Genomic DNA, 15,163 nt, shown 5'->3' with positions numbered 1-15,163 from the left:
AAAGAAAAAACTATTTAAAACTTGAGTCCCGGGTATTTAACCCTTTGATGAACTGTCCTCTTGGAGGTGGTTCCAGAGCAGATTCACATCTCTAGGTCACGCTAGCCAAGGTGTCAATCCTTCATCAGGTGTCCCCCCCTCCCCACCATCCTGTGAGTTGTTATGGTCACACAGACAAAGGTGTGAGTGAGGGCTTAATGACCTGGGAGGGGATCTGAAGAATGCATCGTGGGTGGATGATGGCTGGCGTCACCGCCACCACATTGATACATACTTAACTTATTTGTTTTAATCATCTGATTGGCCAGCAGAATTGTACCCTACACATAAAAAGCAGTATTTAACCAGTATTTCCCGTAAAGGTTCCCGTTTGACTGACTGAGCACATTCCTTATATGTCATTGCTCCTGAATTACAGACAAGATTAGGAATTGGAAAAGCAATAGCGCCATATTTTTGTGGGGCATCTTAGAACATTAGCATCAATCTAAAATGTTTCAAAAAGCCAAAGGTTTTTCAAGATTTATCGATATCTTAACAAAAATGTATTTAAATTTATTTATTAAGCTATAGGTCCTGTTACATTTTATATTCCTGGCAACTTCTGCAATGCCACAATCTCAGTGTTCATCAGCAGGGTATTTAGTCCCAGTTTTTATGTTATAGGAAAACTACAGATCTTGTTTCAGGAAGCAAATCCATTCAAAAACAAAAACCTGGAGAAAAGAGAGTGAAACAGTGCTAGCTCTTTTCAGACTGTGGTACTCTATTGCAGTATACAAAGGTTCATTTAAAGGCCTAATAATAACAACTGCTGCACACAGACTGTACATACATAGTGAAACAAAAACAGAGGAAATTAGCAAACTAGATTAGCAGCTAGATGGTAGCCATGATTTCCTGGATATTTTAGCTCCAATTATGAGGAGCTATATTAAGGCCTGACATGAAAAAGACTTGATCATTTCCTCACCTTTTATTGGCACAATGTTTCAGTAAAGGTGCGAAAGATAATACCATTTGTTAACTGTCCGCTAATGCTACGTTTACAAACAATTTATTAGCAAAGATTTTGCTCAAAAAACAAATTTGAGTTGTCTCGTAATTATGTGGATGGTTTTGTGCTTCCCTGGGACATTTATCAGGACATTAAGTACCAAGTATATCTACTGGTAGCTGTGGTTAGCAATGACTGTACATGCACTGAAAACACCTTAGCAGTTTCCCCCACTGTTACGAGGAACAGGAAGTGGATTAATATCGTTTTCTCTGAAGCAGCTTCAGCTGTAAAAATAAAAGTGAGCTGACACAGACGGGAGTGGTTCACTAGGTGCGATGCCAGTAGCAGACATCACGGCATGAACTTGATGTTGAATCTTTTTGTTTGGCTGGAAAAGATGTGATGAATTGGTCATAATGGACACATGATTGTTGTACATGCTCCCAGACCCTGCTGTGGTTTGAGGTTGTCCTAATAATTGACAAATAGCTAAAATTTGCCTTTAACTTTACGATACCACTCTGTAAAACTGTCATTGAAGTAATCATACTTCTTTACTTTCCATCTACTCTTAATATTAAACAAACTTCACTTCGGCATAATAATAAAGTTCATATAGTAGGAGGAAAAAGAAAGGTTGTCCATAACTCAATGAATCAGCCCAAAACCGAGTGGAAAAAACTCCACTTTTTCTATAAAAAGTCAATAATGTGGATATTGTTCCCTCCATGCATTTCATTCCAATTTAGTATTTCAGTGAACTCGTTATGACTAAGTTACACACAGAATATTAATATAAGTGGACAATTTTTTGATCACTGGAGTAAAAGCAACAGGATTTAAAGGCACCCTGTGAAGTTTTCAACTCATAGTTGTAGCCGCTGTTTTTAACGGTCTGCACACTCTGCTAGCACGCGCCCGTTTCTGCTTCTTATAATTAACTTTAGCATTAATGGTGATAACAAGCTAAGAAAGCAAGCAGTTCAGCAAAAACACCCTCAGCTTCTGGAGGGCGACCAATCAGAAGAAAGTGTATGAACAGAGGGGATACACTGGAAATTCAAAGTCCCAGGAATAAAGAATTAAATGTAGTGTTACTTGAGAAAAGTTAGTCTGATGGTGTCCCAGAATAGAAACATAGACCGTGGACTGGGAAGACCAGATCCCATGTGAAATATTCAGAATACTGCATCTGCATATTCACACTCAACATAAACAAAGAGTGAAAATACTATTTAGATGCAAACTTCACATGGAGCCTTTGATGAGACAACTAAAACCAGCCACCTGTGGAGTGTTACACCCACGAGGGGGGCAGAGATAACATGACCAACACCTTTAAGATAATGCAGTCTACAAACATTATAATACCACAGTGACACCGCTCTTCTAACATACAGTCTAATTAAACGGCATGTAGTGCATTACTTTGTAAAGTGCTCTGTTATTTTGACCCTACATATCTGCCTCTACTGAAGGAGTTAAACGAATAATTACTGATTTAATATCAGATTTTTGGCCCCAGTTTTCCAATCATTCATTGGCACAGTTCATTTCCGTGAACCCTGCCAATCCTAGACAGTCACATACTGCCTCAAATGGTTATAAGTCAGTTAAGCACAAGCAGTGAACTAATATATCCTCTACTGGAAACATTCATCTGTTGTTCTGATTGTGAAGCCATTTTTTAAGAACAATTTTCTCTTTTTTGACATCCGTTCTTCGCTCTGCCCCGTCTGCCTCCAACCTCATCAGCCATCAGCCACCTTGGGCCGAGCTCGTCTCCTTCTATCCTCTCCGTTAGCCTATCTCAGCAGCTGGTGCAGCCCCAGCTCCTGGTCCCGTCCCCCCCATCATCCTGCCCCCTGTTTAGGTTGATGGTTCCCCCTGATGCCTCAGGGGGCTGGCTGAGCACCAGGGGCTTCTGAGACTTCAGCTTATGGGCGACTGTCATGAAAATAGCCTCGACATGGTCACTATTTCCATAGTTTCTGTCTCCTTGGCTGTTGGGATTCTTTGCAGATGTCTCAAACAGCGGCATGGAGTGGGCGTCTGCGAACTGTTGAGCCAAGTCCGTGTTTACTTGCACGGAGTCTTGGAGGTCACACTTGTTTCCGACTAAGATCCTGGGTACCTCTGTGCCCAGTGCATGCTGCTTGCACTCTTCGATCCAAGCAGGGAGGCTGTGGAAGCTGGCAGCGTTGGTGATGTCATAGACAAAGACAACAGCGTGCACGTTGCGGTAGTAGTGCTGCACCATGGACTTCCTGAAACGCTCCTGGCCTGCAGTGTCCCACAGCTGGATCTGTACGAGACAATACAGAAGTGAAATCCTGCCAGAAGACAAGCAGTGATGTCATTTACTCACAAATTACATTCATTATTACAATAAGATTATTATTATTATACCGTTTTTCTAATCTTACTGACTGCTCCAAGTGGTTTTAGTTAGAACAGTCCAAACTAGAACTGTGTTTTTATCCATATTATTGTGTCACTAAGTTCTACTGTCAGCCAAAAACCATTACAAACACAACACTGACACACTGTTTCTACATTGTTGCAGGTCTCATGATCTGTGCATCAGTATTAGAAATTAGGGAAGAGTCAGTTAGTCTTGAAATGTGGCTGTCATTGTTAATGCCAGTTAACTGAATTAACTGCCAACTGGAGATACCACAGCAGCTGTTCTTATTGTATTACTTCCTATGATGACGTATGTGTCGCTGGCACTCCTGTAGTGCAGTGCCTGCAATTGTGCAGCCACAGCAAATGAAGCCCTTTACGATCACACTTATGCAACACAGAAATCCAAATATCTGTGCAGATCATTGATGCAGCTAGCTCATTAACTGAAATACCTGGTCTAAATATGTGTTCAAAGTTCTTTCTCTTATAAAGACCCCCCCCCCCCCCCCCCCCCAAAAAAAAGGTCAGATTAAGTGGTACATTGTTCTAAAGTGAGCGCAGTGGAATAGGCGAGGTTAAACATTGGCCACACAAACATACATTTGAGTGGATTTAGGAGCCATTAAAATCTTTGATAATCAAGTCATGTTTTAAATGTTGTAGGAATGTGTGGCACTTTGTAAATATTACTGAAAACAGATTCGTTTGTAAAGAGTGGCTAATGTTAGCAAAGCTAGCAACAGCAACCTTTCCTTCTTTACAGGCTCACAACTGTACAGACAAAATCAACATGGTGTGGACCAAACTGTTGAGGCAGTAGAGTGCAGTAAAAAAAATTAGAATCACAATTGACAGAACATTTTACTCAACTCGATTAACATTCTTTTATACGCTTGTCTTCCTGCATGGTCAGTGACTGTGTAATGCTTATCTATAGCCATTTTCCACTAGTACCTACTCCGGTCGGCTCGACTCGACTCTGTTGTTAGGGTTTTCCATTAGCTGGTACTACCTGGTACAAGATACCTTTTTAGTACCTTCTCGGTTGGGGTTCCATACCAGCCAGGTGGTCTGAAAATGTGACGTCAACAGACTGCATACCAAATATTGGCTAGTCAGTGGCACCACTTCTAAAACCAGATCAAAGTGAGGTTATTGTACTTGCTCCTAAAAATCTTAGAAATATGGTATCTAAGCAGGTTCTTACTCTGGATGGCATTACCTTGGCCTCCAGTAACGCTGTGAGGAACCTTGGAGTCATTTTTGACCAGGACATGTCCTTCAAACAAACTTCAAACAAATATGTAGGACTGCTTTCTTCATTGTGTGTAATATGTGCACCAACATCTCTAAAATCAGAAATATCCTGTCTCAGAGTGACGCTGAAAAACTAGCTCGTGCATTTATTACTTGCAGGCTGGACGGCTGTAATTCATTATTATCAGGAAGTCCTAAAAACTCACTGAAAAGCCTTCAGCTAATCCAAAATGCTGCAGCAAGAGTCCTGACAGGGACTAGAAAGAGAGAGCAGATTTCTCCTGTTTTGGCTTCCTGTTAAATCCAGAATTCAAAATCCTGCTCCTCACATACAAGGTCTTAAATAATCAGGCCCCATCTTATCTTAATGACCTTGTAGTAGAGTTGGATGTCTCGAGACTGGTCTTGGTCTTGAGAAAACTTTTACGTGGTCTTGGTCTTGTCTCAGTCTTGCTGTCTCAGATCGACATAGTGCTCCAATCCCTCCATATTGTGGCCAATCACATGCGAGGATATAGGATAATATCATTATGTGAAAAACAGAGAGGGTGAGAGACGCGACAGTCAAGTGGAGCGTGCGTCTGTCCTCTCGGTAAGTCTTGGTATTGTCTTGGTCCTGGTTTAGGCGGTCTTGACTACAAGTCTACCTTATAGTAACATATATTTTTTAAACCTGGCAACGAGGCTTTATAAATAACAACGTGGCCCCCACATGTGACAAATAGCCATAGACTAAGCAATAGGTATATCATTGCTCAACGTCCTCCATTGTTGTGGTGTTCACAACAAATGACATCACAGGACTTTTGGCCAGTTCGTGGACGAGTTGAAAATTCCGACTTCAACTGGAAAACACTACATGATTTAAAGGAGACAGAATTTAGAAAGAAAAGATGGGCAAGAGTACTTCAATTAGATCTTCTGAATGTTGGTTTTCATTTAATATCGATTAAGTGCCCATGGCTGATGTCACGATGACTACGTCCATCGTTTATATACAGTCTGTAATCACTTGCCTACAGATGAGAACTTGTAACAAGGATTAAATAGTGCTGTTTCAAAGTGACCATCCAAATGATCCTAATGACCTGCACATCAGGGTTGGTATCCAGTGAGGTCGAAGTAAAACATGTCCCAAGTACTACAGAAGGCATTTTTTACATAGCTGCTGCAGTGGACCTGATCAGAGGCCCACTGATAAGACCTGCCACTAGCTGTCAATCACCATATAGCATAAACCGTTTTGTGTTGTCGTTGAACCTTGAAGTCCAGCCAAGACACCCTGAGGAACTGGATGTGTAACAATGAAGCTCCTCTGCAGTACACACCTTGATATTTTCGCCGTCAATCTCGACCAGTCTCTCCCTGAAGTCCACCCCGATCGTGGCCTCGGTCTTCTCGGGGAACTTGCCGGCACAAAAGCGGTAAGTGAGACAGGTCTTCCCGACCCCGGAGTCCCCGATGACGATGATTTTGAAGATGCGGGTCCTCGGCGGTGGAAGACTGGAGCTCGTCAGGGAGCTGGAGAATTCAGCTGACGACCCGCTCTCCGCCATATCACAACGAAGAGCTGGACGACTCTGGGCTCAGTGTCCACTAGCTGTCAGTTATCAGGCTCCACTGCAGCTACTGCTCGGTCTGAACTCAGGCGGTTACAGGACGAGAAGAGCAGCTGCTGCGTGAGCCATCTTTAGAAAATGTCAATGTATACACTGATCTTTGTCTCTAAACGAGCGCATCCCTGTAAACACTCCTATCCGCAGCCTACCTAGGAAGACACGTTCAACGTAGTCCAAACAACGTGGCGTCTCGCGAGATTGTATTTTACGTGAGGTTCATGTCCAGTGAGAAATAATGTAAAAATGAACTTCATATAAGAAACCTCTAATCACTAAAAAAGGACACTGAATTTAACCGGTCATCCATGAGCTGTGTGGGAAATGCATAAAGATTGGGATCACTGAATTACGTCAGAAATCTTGAAGGGACAAAAACAGATAGCAGAGGATGGTTTCGATCCATCGACCTCTGGGTTATGGGCCCAGCACGCTTCCGCTGCGCCACTCTGCTGCAGCTGAAGACAGTTGACTGTTACGTGTATTCGTTTTTAAAAAAAAGCATAAAAAAGGACTAGGTTTAATTTCCGAGTTCAGACTCCGCTTCAGGTCCCAAAGTCAAACACACACTGCGGCATCACTGAGAGTTAAAAACTGTCTAAATTCTTTCATTTTTAATAAAATGATCAGTGTGGCTGATCTTTTTATTTAATGACCATTCGAGCTCGAATGCACATTGGATGTGCTTTTGGCAGACTGAAAGCGCGGTTCGGGGCATTGTGGACATTAATCTAAATGCCCCCGCGCGATGCTTGGGTTTGTTTAGCTAAACGGCCCTAAACTGTTTCCCATTCATTCTCTATGGTAGCGCTAAAGCACTACGGGTGTGATATATTTTTGGCCACTACGGTCTTCCGGCGCTGTTGCGAGTTTGAGATGCGGCGGCACTTTGAAAAAATCTCCTCTTTTACGTTTCGGGAGAGAAAACAAGTAACTCACCTCTCGCAACACATCCCAACGCTCCTCATTCATTGATCAAAGGTAAGAAACGTCGTTTGAAATAAGAATAAACAAACAGAATACATTTACAGCTGTATATTACAGGTAATAGGCGTGTTGCGATTGCATTTACGAAGCATCCATCGCTTAGTTAAAGACGGTGGGAGTTTATCTGCTGTTGTAAAGTGGCACGGTAAAAAATGAATGAACGTGATCCTTAAATAAATTGCGTGTTTCATTGACGTGTTTTACTGTTAAATAAACTTTGTAGGTTTCTGACTGCTGTGACACTGACATTACTATAATGTGGTACAATTAAATAACCGATAAGTTGCTTGTTATGAGATGACATGCTAAATGACTGAACCTGCTTAAAAAATGTATTGCTTTCATCTTGTAATGGGCAGTAATCTTATCAATGCGGAAGTCTGTCTTGATATCTCTCTAACATGAGCAATGCCCACTCGTGTATGAATAAACACGATAGCTTAAATAGATATGTTGATAATCTACCAGCAATTCTTATGTGCCATGACTGCTAAGCAGTTATCACAAATTTTGCAGATAATCATTCAACCATGAAAGGTTTTTATTTACAGACAGAACAGTTTGTTATACCTGGAGGAAAAAACAATTTTATCGCAAATGTTGTCAATGTTCTTTCAAATTGTGTCTCTTTATTGTTCTCCTGCATCCTGCTGTCTAAACCAAGCAGCAAGATTATAACCTGGAATGTCTTTGTTTCTGTTTGGAATCAATTTTGTTTAATATAATTGTTTATTTTTTCACTGCATGTCAAGATGCACAAAGGTTTGTTGCGCCATATCCAGGGAAAATCTCTGTGGCGTTCCGCAAGAGGCCACTTGGATATTAAAAATGACCCCAAGCTTCAGGACAAGTCTGCACCTGTGAGGGAAGACGATGCTCTGACTGTCATCTATCAGAGAGGAGGCGATGCCTCCAACATGAAGGAAGTGCAGGGAGAGTACATCCTGCAGTTTGGAAAATATAAAGGGAAATCTTTCCGGTGGCTTCTGGAGAATGATGTCGGGTACACCATGTACCTGATCAAAGATCTCAGGAAAGAAGTGGATGCAGGGACCTCTTTGGAAGAAGGGCATGGCAAGGAGAGCTTGCATTCATTTGTACAGTATACCCTCAGCTTTGCAGAGATAAAAGCTCTTCTGGACTATGAGGCCAGCAGAGTGAGTGTTGCTGCAGAAGCCTCTGAGGATGATCAGCTGGTTGGCTTTGGCTCATGAGCCAAGAGCACCTGGAAGGAGATTTGGGACGGCAGAGGTGACGGCTATGCAGACCTTATCATGAGGAAGAGCTGCAGTCAAGGAACACGGATGCATAAGCTGCAGCAGTCTGCGCCTGCTTCCACAAATGCTCCAACTAAACCCCTGGGTAAGTTGTTTTAATAATATTTTAATAACAGTGTTGATGTGAAATATAAGTTCATTATATATTTATCTAATTGTTGCCCGCATCATAGGGATGGATGAGGATAAAGACCTGGAGGACGCAATGCTGAGCATGTCACCTGTAAAACTACACATGCAGAGCTGTAAGTACTGCGTTATTACTAAATGTCAGAAGCGATAATTGCTAAGTCTGTTTCTGTCTCATATGTCCCTGTCCTCTGTCTCTGTATAACTAGTCACTGTGCCAGCAGCAGCAGGGTCCACACCCAGAGGAGCTTCAGGAGCAAACACAGGTTTTCAAATGAAAGGTTTCAGAACTGGAGTACAATTGTTTTACATAATAATAATGGATTGGATTTATATAGCGCTTTTCAAGGCACCCAAAGCACTTTACAATGCCACTATTCACTCACTCTCAACACTGGTGGAGGCAGCTACAGGTGTAGCCACAGCTGCCCTGGGGCAGACTGACAGAAGCGAGGCTGCCATATCACGCCATCAGCCCCTCTGGCCAACACCAGTAGGCGGTAGGGTAAAGTGTCTTGCCCAAAGACACAACGACCAGGACAGAGAGCCCGGGGATCGAACCGGCAACCTTCCGGTTACAGATACGCTTCCCAACCCCCTGAGCCATGGTCGCCCATAATTGCTCTCCAAAGCTGAGCCTGAACTTTTATATATTGTCTTGTTCTTGTTTTGTGTGTTCTGGCCACGTTCTGGCGATGTTCCGCTAATAGTATAGTTGTATGCTGGTGTTAATAGGAAAATTGTACTTAGTAGTCAGTATAATCTTTTAATGATATAAGTTTGCATATGGTAGAATGCTGCATGTAATTATTTGTGTGTAGAAGTATATAGTTGGTGGCATATTGAAAGAATGTCTCATCCTAGGAGGTCTGTAACATTCTAGGGTGTTCACCCCCACATCCTAGGAGCATGGGAGAGGTCGTACCTTGTCTTATTGTTTTACGGTAGGATTAACGTAGCTATGTCAGTTTTAGTCTAAGTGCTTTTTGGTTTGATGAACTGCTTGACTTCGAGACCAGCAGGTTTAGGGAAGTTGTTTATGGGGCCACACTCTGACCACACACACACACACACACACACACACACACACACACACACACACACACACACACACACACACACACCTCCACATTCCAATGTAAGGAACAAACGCTCACTGAAGTATAAATAAAGACCGGGGCAGTTTCTCAGCGCGAGTCTCTCAGTCTGGAGGCTGCCCTTGCTAGCAAGAAGTTCTGTGTGTTTCTCTTCTCTGAGTCTTTACTGAAGAAGTGTTTTAGAATATATTTCTTAACAGCTGGCATTATGCTAACTGTCCTGAGGACTCAACCACAAAGGGTGAGTATGTGTTCTTGTTCTCTATGAATGTGTTAAAAACAAGTAGCAGTAGTTACTAACACCTGAATGCATGTTGTTCACTGACTTATACCGCTCCTCCTGCTTCGATGAGAAGAGGTTAAAATGATTTGGTTTGGCATCTCTGTTGCATATAAATAAATTACATTTGTTCTGCAATGAGAAACAGGAGAAGTAAGAGTATGGATGTGTGAGTTCCTACTAACAGCAACACTCACATACAGTGTAAATTATGAAGCTGCTGACACGTTTTCTTGTTGTAGTTCCATCTGCTGCACTGTCCATACCACCGTCCAGTACAACTGCAGAACCTCAGGCATCATCAGCCGATGGTACAAAACAACTATAATGTTTTTCATATAATTAAATGTTCTGTTTATTGTGTCTAGAGTAAAAAAATGTTTCCATTACTCTTTTCGATTACTATACCTGTAGGTGCAGCCTCAAGTGTGAAGAGGAAGTCACCTGCGCCCCTCCCACAGGAGCTGGCATTTCTACTTAAGGAGACCACAGGTCAGTGAAACAGAAAGGTCTGAGTCAAATCCTGGTCCCTCTCTATTTTCATTTACAGTTGATGTTCAGTTAAACGTCTGCTTAAAGCATAGATCATTAATGATAGCATATTATTCACGCTCAGGTTACATTTTGTCATCTTGCTCATAATTTGCACAAATGAATTACAGAATGACTGCATTCATTTGTTTCAGGACCGAGTACAGATGCTGCTTCCACATCTGTGTGCAAAGTGCTGACTTTTGAAGACAGCAGTGAAGATGGTGAGCGTATACTGCATGTCTTTTATTTTTTTCTGTGTATTCCAACAGTAACAATATAAGAGTAGCACTGTTTTGTCAAATATTTACGTTTCAATCCCAGATCCTTCAGCTCAGCCAGCTGTTCCAGTTCCAGTGGCTGGTTATGAGTATGACCTCAGCAGCTGGAATTGTTCTACTCACCAGCAGCTGTGGATGAAGACTGAGCTTCAGGACCTTGGACTGTGGCCTGGGTCTCGACCAGTGCGTCACGCAGGGAACGCGACTTCACTCTGGCGTCTCCCTCCACAGCCTGAGCTCATAGATACAGTGGCTGACCTACCATCGCCAAATTTCTTCCAGCTCCACCCCTTCTTCAGCCTTCTTCTCCAACCTGAGAGTGTTAGTGCTATCATGGTCAGGTTAAGAAACAATTATATCTTGCCATGTCTCCATGATTGCTTTGGTTCACAAGTGGTCTCTGCTGGTGTGGGCAGGCCACGAGTAATTGTTGGCACCAGTGGTCAGTATTACATCCTGTCCTCACGACTCTGCTGCAGGGCTTGTCGCAGGAACTGGTTTGCTGACAATCCACGATGGCTGGAGAAACTGCCCAAAAGGTTTACCAACCTTCTCCCTGCTTTACTTACATATAAAAAGGCCATCTGCAAGTCTGTTATGGATAAGCTCAGGAGGACTGGGAAATCTCCAGCAGATATTGCAAAACAATTAAATGAACTCATGCACCTCAAGTACGAGCGAGCTCACCTGGCGTACCTCCATGCCACAGAATCGGTCTGGGATTCTGAGGCAGGAGCCCATGGACAGAGGACCATTGGGAAGTTCCTGAGGAAGGAAAATAAGCCACAGGAGTTCAGGTCTTATGAAGACCCACATGCCTGGTGTGGTGTTTCTGTGTCCAGCCATTACCTGACTGACTGCCTGCTCGACGAATTCCGACGTCAACATCCAGTCATATCCAAACTCCTCCAGGCCACATCTTCAGGTCTGACCACACCAGGAAGGTGGCACGAAAAGTCACGCTGGCATCTGGGGTCATGTCCAGTTATTACATAATGAATGAAAACTGGCTGAGTGTTTCGTGGGTCATGGTTCAGTCTGAGACAGAAAGGTCTCAGACTGAACCATGTACCAGGGAATGGCCAAAAGGTACAGTGATGCAGGAGTGGAAAAGGCCGGCTACCACTGGTACCAGTGGACCCGTTCCACTGCCTGAGGCGAGTGGAGTGTACCTCTGAGCATCATCCTCTGTTCAGCACTTTCTGCCAGCTTCTCTCTGCTGCATTCTCAGTGGTTGATCAGGCGGACCTGAAGAGGCTCCAGGATGCTTATAAGTTTTGTGGCATCCATCCTGCTAATCCCACAAAGCAACACATATGGGAGCACTGCAGGATCCAAATACCACAACCCACTGAGCTGCTGAACAGAGCGGAAAAGATCCTGAATCATTTTCACCTGGCCACAGACCCCAACAATGTCCCACTCTTCAAGCCATCCATGCTGAAGACGTGGTGCATTCAGAGAGTCCACATTCTGCGTGGCTGCCTCAGTGACCCTGAACTCTCAGAGGGTGTAATGTTTAGGTACGGTGGGACTCTTCAGCTTAACCATGTCCCTGGTGAAGGTGCCAAGGTCCCCATCTGGATTCCTGTCCGAGGCACTTCACAGCAGGAGGGTTATCATTTCCACCAGGCCCAGTGGATTACCGGGACTCATGTATCCAATGAACTATTCCAAGTCCAGGGCATGACAGGGGTGGCACGATGGAACTACCAAAGACTGGTGGACCTTAAGCATCCAGGTGTCATTCTCCCTTCTGTTTTTGATCCAGCTCTAGTGGTGGAGTTGAATGCAGCCTCCAGAAGAGTGACTGATCAGGAGAAGTACCCTGCACTTCACCTCTCTGACAGAGACACTGGAGAGCGATTTGGGCTTGAACACAGAGAGCCAGGCTGCCGTCCAGTCCCTCTGAACTGGGACAAACACAAAACCCTGAGAAAAGATGAACCGGCTGCCCTTCAGCCCCCATCCTCTGTTCCAAAACCTGTGGCTGCCCAACTTCAGGTTCCAGCAGCAGGACCCTCCTCCAGCCTGGCACCGCTAGGTGTGGCATCCCCCACACCAGCACCACCTGTCACCCACCCTTTCTCTGGTGCACTTTTAAAGCAGGAGTTAGCATCAGAAGACACCCAGCAACCTACAACAGTCATGGGTAAGTTAACATAGTGGTATTGTCAAACAATTCCGTGTACTTACTATTATTATTATTAATGTATACGTTATTATTATTAGTTCATTACATGATATATGAGTAACTATTATTAATGTTTCCCAGAAATCTCTGAAGCTCTACCTCTGCCGATGCGGGCCTCACCAAGGAGTGCTCGCACTGGACCTATAAAGACAGGTGGACGGGTTTTTGTGCTGGACCACACATGCTGGACACGACCCATGAAAGAGGCAATAGATGATCTGTTGCAAAAGTACCATGGGAAGAAGGACATCCTGAAGCTTGTGGATCAAGATTATGCAGACATGGTCCATCACTCGGCTACAGATCCCAACAGCCTGCTGCGTCCCACATCCAAGGTGCACATATCCTGGTAGTTGAAGCACTTGGCTAAGCTTCTCAACACCAGTTCATCTTTGAACATAAGCCCAGAAAAACTACTGGAGACTCAGCAGCTGTGGCACTCTTTAACTGAAGGCAGTGAAACAACTAGTGTCCCTGTAATCACCATAGAGCCTGCCGCGTTTAACCCACCTCCTCCTGCCCCGTCTACACCACTGACACAAGTCTCAACAGAGAAGATTGTGGACGGCATCTTAGAAAGGCAACAGCAGCAGCAGCCACAGCAGCAGCCTGAGGGGAAAAAGGGCAGACAAAGACTTGTCTTGCCTGTGGACAGCCCAAGTCTCAATGTGAGACAGATGGATCCACCGTCGATTATTTTTACCAGAGAGGGCCTGTGCGCTATTTCTACAGTTCCCACAAGGTGCATCAAACTTATGCTGCTGAGGGAATCACTAACCCTAAAATGACCTTTGAGGAATTTGCCCAGACAGACTTTTTCCAAAGGGAACTGGATGCTACCAGGAAGAGGTCAGAGGAAAGGATGGAGAAAAAGAGGAAAAGGCCAGAAACCCAACAAACAGGCCGCCTCTGCAGGTTCTGCCACATGGACCTGAAACAGGGCCCAAATAGCTCACATGTTCACACAGGCTTCCCTGGAGTGGCAGGGAAATATATCTACTGCCCTTCAAAAGTGCACTCTCTGCCCGGGCACAAGGGCTTGGCCAAGGGGATGACCTGGAAGGAGTTTCAGGAGTCTCCTTTCTATGAGGCAGAGAGACAAAGATGGGTGGAAGAAAAGAGGAAATAGGGGAGAAACTGTTGATATTGTACATAATATAGTTTTGTTCTAGTTTTGTAATGTTTATTTTGTTTATATAAATAAAAACTGATTGTAAATATAAAAATGTGAATAAATTGTGTTCTTTAAAAATAGCAGCACAGCTCTCTTCTTTATAACCTCTTAGAGTTCACCTGTATGTTTATATACCTGTGTGTGCTCACCATCAGGTAATCAGTTTTAAGAAGCTGTGAGTGCTGCCCTGAAAGCTTACATATTATTTCTAAATCACTTCATGTAATGATAACAAGCCATCCTTTCTCTAGTGGGGTCTCACAGCTTTTATCTTTATAATCTTTCTGGTTGATTTATATCATTAGAAACATGACTGCTGTCTTGTATCTGTGTGACTGTACAGCCTATTTCAGACATGACAACCAGACAGTGTCTGAAGTTATCTTTAATGCATGAAACACAGCTGGAGATAGTCCAGACACTTTCTCACTGATATTTTTGGTTTAGGTATTGTTGCTTTCTGGCTTGAAGCTTATCTACAAAAGCAGTTCAATAAGGAGAGATCATGTGGAAAAACCGAACATGATTTATTGAGATACAGAAATCAATGTAACTGTTAGGAAGTTAGACTCCAATGACCCATCATAGCAGAAGAAATCTCAGCAGTGACAGGATTTTACACAAGCCACACCCCAGTCAAAATGCTGGTAGTGATGAAGATGGAGGCTGGGACAGGGTTCTGAGTGACCACGGTGAGGAGGAGAAAGGAGAGAGGGCGGGCTGCATGGCTGTGGATCTGAAACGCAGAATGGTAGAAGCAGAAGAGCAACAGATTTAAAGCATGCAGAGTGGAGGCTGAGTTGCTCGGAGAAGATCTCTGTCTAAATAAATAAATCTGGGTAAATTCCCAGATGATTAAACATGCAACTATTTTGTTGGTAATAACTGAAATGAGTAAAGAAAATCAACAGCCTATTTATGTAAGATAAGA

The 15,163-nt window shown here is 43.6% G+C and overlaps 1 protein-coding gene and 1 pseudogene across 1 annotated transcript; one reads left to right on the top strand and one right to left on the bottom strand.

The window, feature by feature from the left end:
* Nucleotides 1-1,822: 1,822 nt before the first annotated feature.
* rab33ba (RAB33B, member RAS oncogene family a) lies at nucleotides 1,823-6,432 on the bottom strand. The gene is made up of 2 exons (XM_085365581.1): nucleotides 5,995-6,432; nucleotides 1,823-3,305 (listed from the first exon to the last, which is right to left on the bottom strand). Exons 1-2 carry the CDS (start codon nucleotides 6,220-6,222, stop codon nucleotides 2,811-2,813), a joined length of 723 nt encoding a protein of 240 aa, XP_085221707.1. The 5' UTR covers nucleotides 6,223-6,432; the 3' UTR covers nucleotides 1,823-2,810.
* Nucleotides 6,433-8,279: 1,847 nt separating this feature from the next.
* Nucleotides 8,280-14,187, top strand: LOC146638018 (uncharacterized; annotated as a pseudogene).
* Nucleotides 14,188-15,163: the final 976 nt, after the last annotated feature.

The sequence above is a fragment of the Diplotaxodon limnothrissa genome, linkage group LG2 (genome assembly GCF_057381915.1).
Source record: "Diplotaxodon limnothrissa isolate DT_005_m linkage group LG2, D_limnothrissa_male_GT1.1, whole genome shotgun sequence".
Lineage (NCBI taxonomy): Eukaryota > Metazoa > Chordata > Actinopteri > Cichliformes > Cichlidae > Diplotaxodon > Diplotaxodon limnothrissa.
This window is presented reverse-complemented; position numbering and strand designations above follow the sequence as displayed.